The sequence below is a fragment of the Acanthochromis polyacanthus genome, chromosome 3, assembly GCF_021347895.1.
Source record: "Acanthochromis polyacanthus isolate Apoly-LR-REF ecotype Palm Island chromosome 3, KAUST_Apoly_ChrSc, whole genome shotgun sequence".
In the NCBI taxonomy this organism is placed as follows: Eukaryota; Metazoa; Chordata; class Actinopteri; family Pomacentridae; genus Acanthochromis; species Acanthochromis polyacanthus.
In genome coordinates, this window is record NC_067115.1 from 28,489,160 (window position 1) to 28,507,120 (window position 17,961).

The 17,961-nt window shown below is 40.9% G+C and overlaps 2 protein-coding genes across 2 annotated transcripts in view; one reads left to right on the plus strand and one right to left on the minus strand.

Moving 5' to 3' along the window:
* The window catches only part of gstcd (glutathione S-transferase, C-terminal domain containing), a 457,968-nt gene that overhangs the window by 337,364 nt on the left and 102,643 nt on the right, over window positions 1-17,961 (plus strand). The window lies entirely within an intron of this gene.
* Window positions 677-17,759, minus strand: dkk2 (dickkopf WNT signaling pathway inhibitor 2). Its single transcript, XM_022214013.2, has 4 exons — window positions 17,196-17,759; window positions 4,852-5,005; window positions 4,071-4,202; window positions 677-2,774 (listed from the first exon to the last, which is right to left on the minus strand). Exons 1-4 carry the CDS (start codon window positions 17,385-17,387, stop codon window positions 2,524-2,526), a joined length of 729 nt encoding a protein of 242 aa, XP_022069705.2. The 5' UTR covers window positions 17,388-17,759; the 3' UTR covers window positions 677-2,523.

Consider the following 17,961-nt stretch of genomic DNA (forward strand, 5'->3'; position numbering starts at 1 on the left):
CCATTAGCTAACACAATGTAGCATTAGAACACAGGAGTGATGGTTGCTGGAAATGTTCCTCTGTACCTCTATGAAGATATTTCATTAAAAATCAGCTGTTTCCAGCTAGAACAGTCATTTACCACATTAATAATAACAATAATAACTTTATTTTTTGTATTGCATCTTTCAGAAGAACATTCACAAAGTGCTTTGACAGGTAGAATACAGTGAAATGAAAGAAAACTTTCCTGGAAGGCGAGTCTACGAAAGTGGGTTTTAAGAAATGATTTAAAAGAATCTACTGATTGGGTGAGCCTTATCTCCTCAGGCAGGTCGTTCTAAAACTGAGGGGCCCTGATGGAAAAGGTCCAGTCACCCTTGGATTTAAGTCTAAAATATAGCCAGGGGCAAGACCAGCTTTAAAAATGATCAGCAGAATCTTAAAATCAATTCTAAAACGGGCAGGGAGCCAGTGGAGGGAAGCTAGAACAGGAGCGATGTGATGTCATTATATTACCAATGTCTAGACTGCATTTATGATTCATTTAATGTTATCTTCATTGAAAAAAGAATGCTTTTCTTTTTAAAATAGGGACATTTTTGAACAGAAGTGTATGTTGTTTTATTTCGTTTTTTTTTTTTAATTAGCAGAATTCTCCATGAGACGCAACACAACAAACAATAACACGTCCTGTGTGACCAATGATACAAAATACATTCTTTTATTCATTCATCATTGTAAATACACAAAACAAATCATTGCAAAGTATTCACACAAACAATATTTAGTGGGATATAAATCTTCACACCATTTACACACCATTTACACAAAGTGTTTTTGGAAACTAGTGTCTTCTCCTTTAGGAACTATCTTTTCGATGCGTCCAGTTTGGAATATCAGTCACAGCTGTCAAAGCTATCTATGTCTTCCCCCCTCATATCTGTACACACAGCGTTTACCATTTTCAATCTATTCAGCTGTGCTCGTTTCATCCACCGTTCCTCTTCTCACCTAGATCATTTTGCTGTAATGTTTAGGATTCATATGTTATTATATGTACATGATATACATTGATTCTTAAATACATTTTCATTGCTTCCAGTCTATTTACAATATAAGAGCTTATTGATATTTTAGATGGTTACAAAATATATGCACTTGATGCTGTAAAAAAAAAAAAAAACAAGCAAAAGGAGGCAAATGTGATATGATATTGTCTTTGTTTGTAATGACTGGCTGCTGTGGAGGGCTGACACTGGAAAAAGGCATCGCTTCACATCCAGCACAACATAAAGATCCGCAATATTTCATGAGAAGAAAGTATTTGAAAAACAGAGAAATAAACAGGGCCGCACGCCATCAACGAAACGTCGATTCAAACTGCAATGCTCTTTGAAAGCGTCGGGCTTATGGAGCATTTTTGTAACCTTAATCAATCTTCTCACATCCCCACTCGTATTGGCTTTATAAACGGAAAAAAATTGCAATTCCATCATATCCTTGAGTCCCGTTCATGTGATTGGAAAAGCAGAACCAGTCTGGTTCTCGCTCTGGTATCGGAAGAACCGCTAAGCCTGCAGCAGTGCGCTACGTCGGTGATTTAACCCACACAGTTGTATCACAATAGATTACAGCTGTATGCGACAGATCAAACAGAGTTTCCACAGCGAACATAGCGCTTTATCTCTCTTCTTGTGGCTAAAAATAGGGCAAGGAGTTAATTCCCCAGATGAAAGTCATCAATCCAATGTAAGTGTTTGTGCATTCTTTGGTTTAGGACTATTTGGCGTCTCATATGAGTGAATAAACAGTGTGTGCAATCAGTTCTTCATTTAATATGATGTGTGTGCACGTTTGTTAATGATTGTAAATGTTTTGCATAGCAATAGCGGAATTCTTCGAGACCCTAACATAAGCAACATAGAGTGAGATATGGCAATGTGAGAAAAACCGATGGCATAAAATGGAAAAAATTCAGGTCCAGAAACAAAACAGCAAACTAATTGACTTCAGAGATCATTAAGGAATGTACTATTCAGTAAAAAATATGGCTTGTCTGTAAATGGTAATATTATGGGTTGTAGCTTTGATGAAAGACTGCTAGAAAAAGTCCACACCTATCACAGCATCTACTGGCTAACTCTGTGGCTCCCTGAATGTTGTAACAATGTGTAAAAGGTTTGTGAACAAACACAGCACAAGCTCATTGATCTCTCAAAGCCGTGAGGTGTGTTTGCGTGCATGTGTGTGTGTGTGTGTGTGTGTGTGTGTGTGTGTGTGTGTGTGTGTGTGTGGTATGTGAATGTGGATGAGTGTTCCTATGTGGGTGCAGGGATCGACCACTCACAGCAAGCACATTAAAGCATTCCCATTTGCTCTCCGCTCGCCGAATAGCGAGCTTTAAACCCACACAGTCTGTTCTGTCTCTTGTTAGTCTCTGTCTTTTTACTCCTTTCAATACAGCCACAACCCATCCTTTCAAAAACTTTCCCTGGCAGATGGAGACAGAGGCCTCTACGCCGACAGCAGCTGCCTCAGCTTCAGATCTTCTGGCACATGTGGAGCCTGGACTTGGACGAGGAGGTGGCGTCTTTCCACACCTTGCAGGAGAGGCCTTTGGCGCAGTCGCAGCGCTGGAAGATTTCCAAGCTGTGAGAGCCTTTCTTCCTCTGCTTGGTGCACACCTCTCCCTGCCGCAGCACCGGCTTGCAAATTTTGGTCCAGAAGTGACGGGCGCAGCAGTAGCCCTCCGAGCAGTCGGACGAGCGAAGGCAAGGGTCGCCCTCGTGCCCTAACAGAGGAAGACAATAGAGATCGCTGGTGAACCGCTGGAGCTGGCATATGAGCGCTCGGAAAAACAGAAACAAATGCTCCATCAGGGACATAAAAGACCTGCATGAAATTGTAAACCATCTAGAATCTTGGAGTTTGTTGTACGGCGCTTAAGTAAAAAAAGCAAAGGAAATATGCAATGATTGTTCATTAGGGCGTTTATGTTTTCCATACGGATACGTTTATATAACCCTTTCTTCACGGATTCGGTCCAGATTGCATGATACAGCATGTGAGAGGCAAAAGGAACATATGAAGCTTTCAGCAGAAGAATCAAGCAAACAATTTGATTATGCTGTATATTAACCATATCATCCGATCTGTTGTTCAGTTAGTCTGATATTCTTGGCACGCTCTTATGAGCAGAGTATATAATTACTGCAATTTAGACACGCAGGTTTTTCTGCGAAACCCCTTTATGTGTGTATCACCTCCTGCCAGAGGTTGCATTATCATCCAACACCAGTCATCCTGTGTCCCTGGCAAAAGCACTCTTTGCTGACTGGTTATTTCACTGTGAACTTCTAACCATCAGCGTGATGGACTGCGAAGTTTGTTCATTGTTTTAACATCCCTGATTTTCTGGAAGGACTTCTCTAAAGCAGCAGACGGCCATTAGAATGTAATAGTGTTTAAAGAAAGGCAGCGAGTCAAGTGCAAATAAAAGGAAATGGTCTCATTTACAGCAGCTTTAAGTCGTGCCGTTATTTTCATGTTGGTTTTAACGTCGCAGCCTGCTGTCTTCAGGGTGCATTTAGGGTTGAGTAATTTAAGTGTCTCATTAAACTTACTACTTCATGGACGGGGCCTTTACATTAACCTAAATCAGCTGACATGAACGCCGAGCAGGGGGGCTCACTGACTTATTAGCTATAATCATCCCCGACCTGCATTCTGTGGTTGCGTATCGTACACTGTGTGCCGTCAATGAAACTGTTTGTACGGCTTTATGTAGGTGCAGAAACAGCACACGCATTGTGGTTTGTACCAGCCTTCCCACGCTGTGCTTTGGGCTCACAGGCGCTGACACATGAGCAGACGGCCAATTATCAACTTAGTCCGTGGACGGGTGTTACCCACGAGTTCTTAAGGAACATGCAGAGGGCGAACAACAGAAGGACTCAGCTATCCGGGCCAGGTTCAGTTCAGCGAGGATGACGGGGAAAATATACGAGAGAAAAGATGAAAGTGCTAATGTTCAGGGATGGCAGGGTTTCTGCTGGGCAAATTTTAAACACATGCGGTCAGATCTTACCTTTAAGAGAATGCTTTGCGTGTGCTTTCCCACCCTTCCGCCAACTGTGGTCTTTGGTGGAGAGCTTGTTATGTTCGTCTAACGCTGAGATGTGTGGTGAGAGGACGCTCTCAGAGATCGGGACACAAATATCTGCAGAAAGAAAAAAGAAGAGGAAGATGTAAAGGTTATGAAAATCCCAAATCTTCTCAATTTGTTAAAAAACAACAGAGCAAGGGTGCCCTGCTAGCTCAACTGGTTGAGTGGGTGATTATAAACAGGGGTTATAGTCCCCAATGCAGCAGCCTGGGGTCAATTCCAGCTCACAGCCTTTTGCTACACGTCTTCTCCCTACTTTCCTGTCTTCCTCTCTACATTGACCTATCCTATAAAGCCAAAAGAAGGCCAAAAAATATCTTTAAAAAATAACAACTACAGCACAGATCGCTGAGCCTACCACTGAATGCCAACATGGCAAACTGGAGGAGATGACAACGTGACAAAAGGCGACTTCCTAAATGTGTTGATCAGCTATGTCAGCACAGCCTCTGGGCCTCGATTTAATACAGTTCAGTAAATAGCCCAGGATTCTGTCTGAAAGCATGTGTTCAGCATTATTTAAATGTATTGGCTCCATCACTGAGACTCTGGGCTAGATGCTGTGGTACTGTTTGTTCAATGGCCTAAAAAAAGTCACTTTTTCCAGAATATTTGCATGAGACGAGAAATCAAGTTTCTAAATCGCTCCCCGCAGTCAGGATGCGATTGAACCTCAGCTGATATTGTGTTTGTGCACACGTACAGTTGCTGCAGCGGTTTCCAGGGCAGCACATGGCATCTCGATGGCAGCGCTTCTTCCTCCTGCGGCAGGTGAGGCAGCGAGACGGAGCCTGTTGGGGACTGTGGCAGTAGCTGCCCACGCTGCACTCCTTGTCGTTGCTACATGGATACACCTGCTGAGAAAAAAGATGCATTTACTCAATCTGTGAAAGCATATGTCAACTTTAACTCCTTCAGAGCAACTTTAACTAATATAGAGCAACTTTAATATAGAGCGACTTTAATATCGAGCAACTTTAACTGATGTAGAGCAACTTTAACTAATATAGAGCAACTTTAACTAACATATAGCAACTTTAACTATTATAGAGCAACTTTAGCTAATGTGGAGCAACTTTAAATCATTTTTGAGCAACTTTTAACAATAACGATAACTTTGACTCATTAAGAGCAACTTTAACTAATATAGAGCAACTTTAATTCATATACATTGTAGTTTAAAAGTTTGGGGTCACTTAGGAATGTCCTTATTTTTGAAAGAAAAGCTCTTTTTCCAATGAGGATAACATTAAATTAATCAGAAATCCAGTCTAGACATGTTTAGTGTGCTAAATAACTAGCTGGAAATGGTTCACTTTTAATGGAATATCTCCATAGGGGTACAGAGGAACATTTCCAGCAACCATCACTCCTGTGTTCTAATGCTACATTGTGTTAGCTAATGGTGTTGAAAGGCTAATTGATGATTAGAAAACCCTTATGCAATTTTGTTAGCACATGAATAAAAGTGTGAGTTTTCATGGAAAACGTGAAAACTCAAACTTTTATTCATGACTTCAAACTTTTGAACAGTGACCCCAAACTTTTGAACAGTGACCCTAAACTTTTGAACGGTAGTGTACATCTACCTGATTCCTGAAAGAAGCAGGCAAATCTGTGGTCAAAGTGCATAAATTCAGTGACTTTTAAATCAGCAGGATGGACAGCCCTGCCTAAAATCCATAAACTTCACAGTTTGTAGGAGCGTACGCTGCCTGACCTAGCTTGCATTGATGAGGTGGTATTTTTCATGGACCGCACAGAACTCTAGTTAGTCAGCAAGAAGCCTCGCAGCATAATATTGATGCCAGTGTGGCTGTAGTTGCATCAGCCATCCTCTCTTATTCTGTCAAACAACAAAGTGCTGTCAAGTTTTGTTTAAAATTCGAGTTCGTGCCATGGAAGAGCTTTTTTTCCCCCCAACGCTTGACTTTCTCTTCTGTGAATAAATAAACGGCAAGTGTTGCCTTTGATATCTGACTCTGATAGAGTTGCCTCAGTGGCATCAAACAATACGAAGCACATGTAGCTGTGGTGTGAATGCAAGCGATTCCTTTAATTACATGTGAAGCATCGTTCTCTTTTCATGCAGAATGGCACAAATCAGACCACTTACTGGAAAGATGTCATATGGTGGACACACCCTGCCCTCAGCCACACTGATCCTGCCGAAACTCATAAAAATGTTTTATTGGGTAATGAAACATCTTGAAATGGTAAACTGATCTCCTCCAATTTATTTTTTAATTTAACTGGGTATGTATTTTATTGCGGTGATTTTCTACCTCCCATATATCATCATCCACCAATGAGTGCTGTGTTGCAGGGGGAATTCATGTTTACCTGCAATGTGCTACACTTAAAGCATCTCTTCTATCAAACACACAACAGCCAGTCAGCAAAATTAGAACTGCAAACAGTTAGAGTTGAATAAAGTCCAGGTCAGAGGTCTTTGAAAACCAGATCACCCAAACCAGCTCCAACAGGGCTGTGGTGGATCCACTACTTCCAATCTCCACCAGGTCTTAAATCATGAGGTCAAATTGCTCAGTTAAACTGTTGCAGTTTAGTTTGGACCGAAAGCAGAACCCAAGACGGATTCAACTTGAATCGGTTGTGTTGCTTCGAGAGCATTGTGTTTTATCAAGGAGGCTGTAAATCACAGTAAGTCTTATGCTAGCTAATTCATCAGTATTTTTTGAACACTAGATGTGGATCGGTGCCGAAGAGAGAAAAAGCTGCTGTTAAACTTGTGTTATGTTAGGGAAAACCAGGCTATGGAAACTTTGAATGATCCAGCTAAGAGTTATTTTCGTTGTTAAAATCATTTAGTAGGCTATTCCAGTTTAAAAGCTGGCAGTGTCTCTGCTGTACTTATTGTTCTCAACCAGAATCACTGTTGTCCCAAGTACCATTGTTTCTGAAAAGCAATATTTCCCCTAAAATGTTCAAAAATAACTTTGATGTTGGACGTCTTGGAAGCAAAGACTGAATGCCATTTGCCTTCATTGCATTAAATGGGAGGCTGACGTATTAGCAGCGGAGATCTAAAACCTCAGCAAATTAACCCAAGACTGTCTGCACGGCCAGATACCACGGGGGGTAAGTGGGGAAAAATGCTGTTTGTTTGTTTTGGGTGAAATAACTACAGGCTGTGGTCCCTGTGAGTCCAGTTTTAGTGGACGACATGTTGTAGGGATTAAGTTGTCTGTCACTGGCATGGTCAGGGCGAAACAATAGAGCTATTACAGTTTCCAAACCAAGTAAAACCACTTCAGTTTCTCTAATTCTCCCAAAGTGTTTAGGGGCATAATGAGACATAACTGAGGGGTAATTTCAGTAGCCAATCAGTCTCCTTTAAAGTTAATTAGGCATTGTTTTTACTTTAGTATTTCTTGTTTTTGTACTGAAAGCAGCTAAAGGAATCTTTGGGTCTTTCCCATAAATGTGCTAAAAATGGCCACACAAAGAAAACCTTCACAAACATAACCTAAACTGTCTATAGCATTGAGAAGCACAATTAAAACCAAGTTCATTTTTTCCATAACAAGTGTGTATACCAATTGGAAGTTTTACATGAACCACTGTGATAACGTACACTACCATTCAAAAGTTTGGGGTCATTTATAAATGTCCTTTTCTTTTAAAGAAAAGCTGTTTTTTTTCAGTGGAGATAACATTAAATTAATCTGAAATCCAGTCTAGACATTGTTAATGTGCTAAATGACTATTCTAGCTGGAAATGGTTCACTTTTAATGGAATATCTCCATAGAGGTACAGAGGAACATTTCCAGCAACCATCACTCCTGTGTTCTAATGCTACATTGTGTTAGCTAATGGTGTTGAAAGGCTCACTGATGGTGAGAAAAACCCTTATGCATTTATGTTAGCACATGAATAAAAGTGTGAGTTTTCATGGAAAACATGAAATTGTCTGGATGACCCCAAACTTTTGAACGGTACAATAATTCCTTACATAAGCATGTCCCATTGCAATTCGACTCCAGGCTTTGAGAGTTTGGCATGAAATGTTTGACAAATCAAATGAACTTTGCAGACAAATGAAATAGCGTCACCAATGTGCACCAAATTCATAAAAGTAGAGGGACTTTTTAAGCGGCAGCATTAAAGTCTCAGGTCCACATCTGCTGGCCGAGACACAGAGAAGCTCAGGTTACCGTTCAATTGCTTGTTCGGCTTGACTTTAGGTTAGCAAATGTCAGACATTTGCACGACACAGCACCTATTCATACTTACAGATCGGTAAAAATGAGTCTGATACAGAATCTAACGGTGTGAATTATGCTCATTGTGGACTGACATTGGAACAACATGTTTGGCTGGCACACCACCACCAGCACCACATCCACATTCAGCTGGCACTGCACTGACAGATCTGATTTACTGTGGCTTACCACTGACAAACACGGAACAGTCAACATGTGAGCGAACATGAAAGAGGCTTAAATCAGAGTAAAATCATTATAGCCACAATAAATAACAAACTGCTTTTGGGGTATAAAGGTCGGTAAATGAAGGTTCTGTAGTGCCCAAAGGAGCGGGCATCCGTCCAAACACGAATGTCGACCACATGTTTAAATCAACTATCAACAATATCAATATTTCAGCACATTAGAAGTTGCTACTCATGTGCTTGAGCTTCAGAAAATGAACAAGATTAGACTTATTGGACGGCTGCCATACTGGCTCTCTCAGACTGGAAACACATGGAGGCAATGATACAGCCATAGAAAAATGAGCAGGAATATTAAACTGAACGCTCATCCATCATTATGACAGATTCCCATAATGCAAATGCTTAACATGTTGATGAAAGCAACAAAGCCCTGATGTTTTATGGGTTCTGAAAATTTCTTAATTACTGCAAGGTTAAGAACTGTTGTCAGAATATTCAGAGCTCTAATTTTAGCATTATGACTTAAAGCAGGCGGAAATAGCCATTAATAAAGGCAAAAAATCCTCTTTGCAGCACTTTTACAGTTCATTTGGAAGCACAGTGTAGAAATAAAGCAACAATTAATGATTTAAGGGGATTAAAATTGGACTATTTTGTTAAGTTTGTCTGTTTAGCACTTCTGTGTATAGCGTTTCCAGCTGTTGTTTGTCAATACTTGATACTCCGATACGATTCCCAAAATGATGAACTCCCCCTTGAATACAAACTTCACTTAACAGGTTGCTAGTGTTAAAAGAAATGTCTTAAAGAAATGTCAAAAATTACTTTAAATTAGTCAAAAATTATCCAAAAATGTCCAAAATGACTGAAAAAATGCCTAAAATGATGGAAAAGTTGTTTACAATGAATTAAAAGCTGTCCAAAATTATTCAAGAAATGTCCAAAAGGACTTAAAATCTGTCCAAAATGACTGAAGAAATGTCCAAATTGACTGAAAAAATGTCCAAAATGACTCTAATTTTGTGGAGAATAATTTTAAAAAATGACCAAATGACAATTCCAAATTACATTAAATAAAAAGGCTTGTAACAAAATGAATTGTCCAAAATCATTCAACAACTGTCCAAAATGACAAATATTATTTCAAAAACTTCAAAATAGGACCAGAATGATTCAAAAAATGTGAAAAATGACTTAAAATGTGTCCAAAATTATTGAAAAAATATATGAAAACTGACTCAAAACTTCAGAATAGTTAAAAAAATTTACCAAATGACGTTTTTTTAAATGACAAAAAATGACACACAATGACTCAAAACTTGTTTAGAATGAATTAAAAGTTGGTTTTAGGGGATTTAAATTTGAGTGTTTTGTTAAGTTTCTCTGTCTAGCACCAGCATTTCTAACTGTTCGTCAATACTTGATACTACGACGCTCAGATTGTCATTTAGCTGGATTAGTTGTTCTCTGCTGTCTTCAGTCTTTATACGAAGCACAGTGAATCATTTTAGCTCTTAACACACAGACATTAAGTTGGTGCTGATCCAAATGCAGGAAAGTGAAAAGGTACACTACCATTCAAAAGTTTGGGGTCACTCACACAATTTCATGTTTCCCATGAAAACTCACATGTGCTAACATAATTGTACAAGGGTTTTCTAATCATCAATTAGCCTTTCAACACCATTAGCTAACACAATGTAGCATTAGAACACAGGAGTGATGGTTGCTGGAAATGTTCCTCTGTACCCCTATGGAGATATTCCATTAAAAATCAGCCGTTTCCAGCTAGAATAGTCATTTACCAGATTAATAATGTCTAGATTATATTTTTGATTTATTTAATGTTGTCATCATTGAAAAAAGGTGCTTTTCTTTCAAAAATAAGGTAATTTCTAAGTGACTCCAAACTTTTGAATGGTAGTGAATATCTGGTCTGAGGAGAAGTTCAGGAAAGTGCAGCAGGAGTTTCTCTCCCGTCAAGACAAATGTGCTGTTATCTAAATACGACGACGAAAAGGGCCCTACTTGCTCTGATTCCTATTTGTCTTTCTGACCAGCAGGTTTGGATCAATTACGGCGCCTTGCACACATGCAGGAAAGACTGGGGAAGGACGAAGCTCACCTCTTCCATCACTGCTCAAACTTTGAGACAGCCCTTTGAAACTCAGCGCTACAAGGCCAAGCCCTAAATCACAGCTGATAATCTCGCCTTATCTTGTCATGTTTTAAAACGCCTCGCTCGCAACTTCTGACGGACAGGCCTTCATTTGGATGCATCTTATTCATCTCGTATCTTTTTTTTCAGTTGCTCCCTTATTTTTCCCCTAGACAGAGCTCGCACATAAAAGCACAGCCCTGGATCCGGCACAGGAAGTGGCTTAAGAACTGTGCACTCTGCAGCCTCTGTTGGTATGCTGGTGAGACGATAAAGGAAGAGACAGACATAAGGGAAGCCCCCGGCCCTGTCTCGTGTTGCTCTCGTGCTGGTAAAGCGCTGCAGCTTTGAAGAGGAACCTTAAATGTGCGGGAGCAACAATCTACAAGGGATTTACTGCAGGATATACACGGCTTTGAACCCTCTCCCCCAGTCTGCGCATCCCTTATTTACCGCTACACAGTCATTCCAAAGCGCTGATATAATTCCATGGGAGTGCCCTGTAATGCTTAAAAATAACACTCGGTGTATCTCTGCTGTGTTGTTTGCGTCTGAGGGACAGTATGAAGATACAAATATACAACAGCAAAACAACAAAACGAAGCAATTTCAACAAACTACGTCAAACAGCCCAAAACCCACTAGTGGCCTCAGTTACTATGATAGCAGCAATGATGGCGGGGATGAGGTTGGGGTGGATGGACGGGTCAACAGAGCTTGTAACATGAAAGAAATTGTTAGTGAGCTGTCAGTTTTTTTTCGATTTCCTGCTTGTTTTTTGTTTTGGCATTCTTTTTTAATAACATCGCTATAATTCCCTAAGCTGAACCATATTTCTACTGTGACGATTGGCCTAGGTTTGTCTGTCTGTCTGTCCGTCTGTCTGCAACATTACTCAAAAACGGATGAACGGATTCAGATGAAATTTTCAGGGAAGGTCAGAAATGACACAAGGACCAAGTGATTAGATTTTGGCAGTGATGCAGCTTATCGTCTGGATCCATGGATTTGTTAAAGATTTCTGTATCATTGCGGGACAGCAGCACGGCGTCGCTGTAACCATGACAACAAGTGAACACTACATCAGCTTGCTTGTTGATGATCATATGATTGAATCCTACTACAAATCAACCCCTGCAGACTTATCGTGACTTATCCATCAGCAATGATTGAAAAAAGGGCCGCCCAGGTGGCTCAGCTGGTTGAGTGGGTGACCCCTAAACACGGGCTGTAATCCCAGACTCAGTGGCTCAGTTTGATTCCAACTCAGGTCCTTTGCTGCAGGTCTTCCCTCTCATTCTGCTCCTTATTTTCCTGTCTGACTCTTGACCTACCTGTCAAATGAAGTCAAAAATGGCCGAAAAAAATAACTTTAAAAAAAACACAAAAAACAATTGATTAAATTGTGGTCATGTTTCCGAGTCCTGTCAATTCCCCCCGCCCGCTACATATTTAGGTCACGCAATTCGATATCCATACATAACGTACACATGCATAACACATGCCTGTGATCAGTGCAAGGTCATTTTGTTTGTGAGTACATCTATATTAAATGTGATTTCTGTCACAGCAGCCTTGGCGAAGTACTGCGCTGTCTGAGTGCTTTTCTTGCTATGTTTTTGTAACTATGACGATCAAGCTTTTCCAACTCTAGCAAAAGAAACAGCAATGCAAAAGTGGATTAAACTGGCTTCTTTTCTTGATATTGATCAAGAAGATTAATCCGAAGCACTTGCAGACTTTATTGTTCAGTGGAACTCCTGACGTGGGCCATCAGTAAAAACACTAGTAAAACTCTAATAAAAGCAAAAGCAGACCTGCTGTGCTCTGCATATGGCAAATATCATCTGTATGAACCATGACAGTGCTGAAGCCTGTCTTCTTTTATGAACTATGCTATCTATAACTCTCTCACCTTAATCATTTACAAGTTCTTCACAGTTTGTAAACGCAGATTTCATGCACCATACTTTCACAGATTTAGTCTGAGGAAAAAACAAAAGAATGCAATAAAGTTTCTTCCCACACAACCACTTTTTTTTTTTTTGTGATTGCACATGACCTTCAGAGCTCAAGCTCGTAACCTGAAACTGTGAATGGTGTTAATGAGTGGCAGGGGCCTTAAAGAGTCAAATAAACGATGTCACTGGATAAACAAACTTCATATGCCCTGAAAGCACAGACAGCCGGTATCGGATAACATAGGGATGACTGCGCACAACTCACTCATACAAACCATGTCTTCAAACAAAGCTTGGCGTCTTTCATCACTCAAAACACATGTGTTTATAGCCGTGTCCCTTTGAGCACTAGAATCCAGAGTCTCCAAAAACTAGTCCTTCCCTAAGTTAAGTATACATTCTGAGCTGGTCTTATTCATTGGAGAAAAGACACAGAGTCACCGAACACGACTGCTCTCTTCAAAGACTAACGGGTGAAAAGCTCTTGATGGTATTCTGGAAGGTGTGTTGCTCTAAATCATGGGTGTCAAACATGCGGCCCGTGGGCCAAAACCGGCCCACCAGAGGGTCCATTCCAGCCCTCTACAGGACGACTTTGTAAAGTAAAAAAATTACAGAGAAGACATTAACTGCAAATTGTAAATTTGTAAAACTATAACTATAAAATAATTTCTAGACCACGACAAGTAGCTTTGATCATAAATTAAACTATCTTATTGCTCATTGTTCTTTTGTCATTTTGTGTCTCATGGTTGTAATATTTTGTCCGGTTTTTGTTGTTTTTGGTCTAACGTTTGTTGTTCATCTCATGTGTTTGTCGTTTTGTGTCGTTTTTTGTTGTTTTGATTCCTTTTTTATCTTGTTTGTGGTTTTTGTCTTATTTTTGTCATTTTGCGTTTTGCCTTTTTTGTTATTTTGTGTATTGTTTGTGTCATTTTGTGTTTTTTATCTCGCTCGTGTTGTTTGTCTACTTTTTTGTCGTTTTGTTTCTCGCTTTTGTCATTTTTTGTCTTGTTTGTGTCATTTGTGTAATTTCTTGTCTCTTTTCTGTCGTTTGTCCATTTTTTTGTAGCTTCGTAACTTTTGTGTAATTCTCTGTCTCTTTGTTTTGTTTTGTGCTGTTTATCACATTTTTTGTCGTTTTGTGTCTTGGTTTTATTATTTTACGTCTAATTTTTTTTCATATTTTGTCTTGTTTTTGTTTTTTTGTCTTTTTTGTCAGACTCTTTTCGTTTTGATCATAAAGCAATATAATTATATCATTCAGTTCCAGATACCTGTGATGACATTTTTTGTACCTTTCTAGAAACACTGTGATCTGTAAGTTGTAATGTGTAGATGAGAAACTGAGGCATAATGTTGTTGAAATTTAACTTATTTTTCTTCAGAAATTTCAGACTGTTCATAATATTTTGTAAAAAAAAAAAAGTTCCTTAAATGTGAACTTTTTTGCACTAAAAGGAAAAAATTGGAGTTGTCATTATTTATAGTTTAATATGCTGTGATTTTACTGGTCTGGTCCACTTGACATCAAATTGGACTGAATGTGGCCCCTGAACTACAATCAATTTCACACCCCTGCTCTAAAAGGTGTAATCCTGTGGAATGAGATGTGCTCAGGTCTCTTCTTTCATCAACAGATCCAATTACAGTAAAGGTGGTTCCCATGAGGTTCCCAGTGCTTCCAGTTCAGGGGCCCTCACAGCACTCAAGGGACCCGCAGACTGGGAAAAAGCAACGACAGAAGACTGAAGCCCAAAGTGAGCCGAGCGCTAACAAGCAGTCACACCTCTGCCTGTCTTTGCTCAGCTCATTAGGATCACTAAACAGTCATTTTAGACTGAGGGGGAGCCTGAGAAAGAGAAACTTTTATAGACGGAGCCCTCGGAGATCGCTTGTTAAAGTGATCTCTGTGTTGGATTAAATAAAGCAACTAGTTAAGGCTGACTGACCGGCTGGCTGAGGTTTTACAGGCAGCATGAGTGCCGCCACACTGTTGGTTCCCGTGTGGGTTCAGAGGTTACAGCGGCGAGCACCGCCTGCCCATGCTATCCATTTCTGTTGGGTCCCTTCCAAGGAGGCAACAGTGCCACCCAGGAGCGCCGGCTGTCAAGGTCTGTGAGGTTTTGTCGGTTTCACTCCGGTCGAGCTGATGCGAAACGGGGTGAGACAAGAGGAAAACACTCAGCAGTTCGGGGCCATCAGAGCACAGAGGAAGTGTGTGCCATCAACATCACGCTAATCGCCAAAATTTGTCCGCAGCTATACGAACATTAAAGCACATTAAGTTGTCAAAGTCTTCCTCTAACCCAATTTTTTGACCAACATTTCTAATCTCCTGGATATTCCACCCTTGTTTCCTGCTTGTCTGCCCTGGGTGGTGGCTGGACTGTCTCCCACAGTAATTTGCTACTTTAAATGAAAGCCAAAGAGGGCAATTTTTGAGGAGATTCCCTGTCATTTTCATTCTATAGCTCCGAGAGAGATTCGAGACTCTAAACAGCTGCCTCATGCTTTTCAAAAATGTTAGCTATTCCGGTATTTGACTGAGAGGAGAATAGTTTAAAATAATGGCCACGGTGGTAAATTATTGAGATTCTCGCTGACATTTCTGGCACGCTCACAATCACACTCACATCCTGAACCCACTCCCCAGAGATGTGACAGTCTGCCAACTATTTCTCACCGGTTGTAGAGATCTCAGCAACATGACTACTTGACCATAAATCTGTTGATATCGTATCAGGCCCAAGGTTTCCCATAATGTGTGATGCCAGAGGAGAAATCTGAGCTGATGCGTGCCCATTTTCCAAACATTCCCCTCAACCTTAATCAGCGATATGTGAGCTCACAATTGCAAAATGAGATGAAAATATTTAAGGATTCCCACCGGGAACCACTTTGGAAAGAAAATACTTCAATCGTGTGTTTTGTGCTGTGCAGACTATTGCAAGACGTATCATTAAAATTAAATAAGTTACTGCAGTTTTATACTCAAGAAAATGACTGATTAGTGTCTCTGTGATCACCCTTAAGGTAAATCTTTGCCATTACAGCCTCGCAGAGAGATCAGACTTGTTATCTTTGATTTATTATCCCCATAGGTAGCCAGTGTAAGTTGAGATGCAGAAAGTCAGTGCAGTTTGTTGGCCATCGTCAAGCCACAAAACTGCGGCTGTCTGTTAGTTTACAGCTCCTGTAAACCTCCTGGCAGCCAGAAGACACGCATATAATACACGTATATATACCCCCACCGTGATGTTTTGCTTCTGTAGCCATACGGTGGTCTCTGCACACACATATTGTTTCCCCTCGGTCCACTCTTCCAAACCACTCCAGATTATTGCAATGGCAGAGATGTAAGCAGGCGTTCAGATTGAGGTCTGGCAGGGGAGCCTGAGGTTGGATCTCCACACTCCGCAGAGGACAGAATGTGGCTCTTCCATAATTCTTCTGTGCGAGCTGGACGTCTCTCAGCGCCGTGCACAATCTACAGCAAGTGAACTTACAGGCAGCCGAACACGCCAAATGCAAGCATAGCGGGCGAGAACATGGGGCGAAAGCGCTGCCTAAAGTGAGGACACGAGCAATTAGATGTCTCAGTGAGCTGATGGACAGAGTCTGGATGTGATGGAGAGGTGGCACTGCCATCTGCTGCTCGGGGAGATGCTCTGAGGCATCAGCAGCAGCCCCGAGCAACACATTCAGCCTCCAGTTGAATTCAAATCGAGGTGATTCTGTGCAGTAAATCAGCATTTATGTGAGGTGAAAGCCTGGATTTTCCCTTTTTTGTGTGGCTGCTATGTCTTTTACACAATAATATCTGTTTTCTAAACCTGCTTCATAGCAGATTATCACTAATGGTAGATTATTTTTCCTGGCTAAGCAGCAGCAGCTCTGATTCCTCACTTGGTAGAACTAATTTATTATAATGTCCACAGCTTTTTGATTCTGGGTTTGCTGTCAAGCTGCACCAATGTGGCACTTTGTTGAAACAGCAGGAATTGATAAGTCTTTGAGTAGGTATTAAGTGGTTGGTAAGGGTATCCCTCAGAGGCCCCGCAGAATCTCATAATCCCAGCAAGCGTCTGGACCACTTTAATGACACTAAGACCCAGACAGAAAATTACCCCAAGTGTTAACTTTTTCTCACATTTCTGCCGGCATTAATGATTTACTGTGGAAGTGCGCTGCAACCGACTGTGGCGTCAGGTCTGAAAGGCAATTAGGGTTTATGAGGGGTCCGGTCCCCGCAATTTCCAATAACCATTCGCACATGAGAGAGCTCCTTTTTAGTGCACATATTACTAATCTATAATTTTACTCGTACATAAGAAAATGCTCCTTAATACTCCCCACTCGACTTTCATTTATTTGAAATAAGACTAAACTTTTGGAACAGTTGTCATTCACAATTTTGTTCCACTGGCACCGATCCTCCGGTTGCGCGTAAAAGTGTGCCAGACCTCTCAGCTTGTGTTTTCTCAGACAAGTAAATGATCGGAATTACCTGAGCAAGGATGTTCTGTTTCTTGGTGACAGTAGCAGAGCGGTTGGTGGCCGGTGTCGGTGTCTCTTCCAGCAGAGCAGGCTTGATGGAGTTCGCCTTCGGGCGCGCCTCTGATACCTGGGATGTCCCTGTCCTCAGTGTAGCGACGAGAAACATCACAAGACAACATCTATTCCAAGTAGAGACGAGCATCCTCGAAAAAAAATACTGAAATGTAAAAAAAAAAAAGTGGGGAATAACCTTAAATTTGTGTTGTAAAAATAAGTTTCTTCAGTGAGACGTGTGCGCCCTGGCAGTGTCCATGCGTAACGCTTGCCAGACTACAATACAGAGAGCGCTGGTGATGGAGCCAAAAGATGCTGGTTCCTGAAAATAAAATTTAAAAAAATCAGATATTCAGAAGAATGACTGCCATCGACACAGAGGTCTGAAAAAGCACAGAGAGCCCAGTGTGCAGGGGGATCAGTGGAGATCTGTTAAAATGCTGATGCTAAGGGTCAGGAAGAAAAGTTGACAGGAGGTTTTCCACTGTGTCTCTGTCTGGCTGTGAGTGAGCACTTAGTCCTGCAGCCGGCTGTTTTATGATCTCGGATACTTTCTTTTTATAGGATTCTAATGAGTTTGCTTCCTCCGCCCCTATTCACAACTGACAAAGAATGAAACTGATCTGTGTGCGGCACTGCTCCTTTCGCATTGTCGTCTGGACACCGGCACCAGGAGCCCCGTTGGGAAAAAGCTATAAAATTATACACTGTGTATTTTAACT

Excerpts from the sequence above, each read along its gene's own strand:
- dkk2 (XM_022214013.2), bottom strand. The coding sequence starts at position 17,387 with ATGCTCGTCTCTACTTGGAATAGATGTTGTCTTGTGATGTTTCTCGTC. Across the intron at positions 5,006-17,195 it reads AACAGAACATCCTTGCTCAG|CAGGTGTATCCATGTAGCAA; the intron begins GTAATTCCGATC and ends CTTTTTTCTCAG. Across the intron at positions 4,203-4,851 it reads TGGAAACCGCTGCAGCAACT|ATATTTGTGTCCCGATCTCT; the intron begins GTACGTGTGCAC and ends TTCTTTCTGCAG.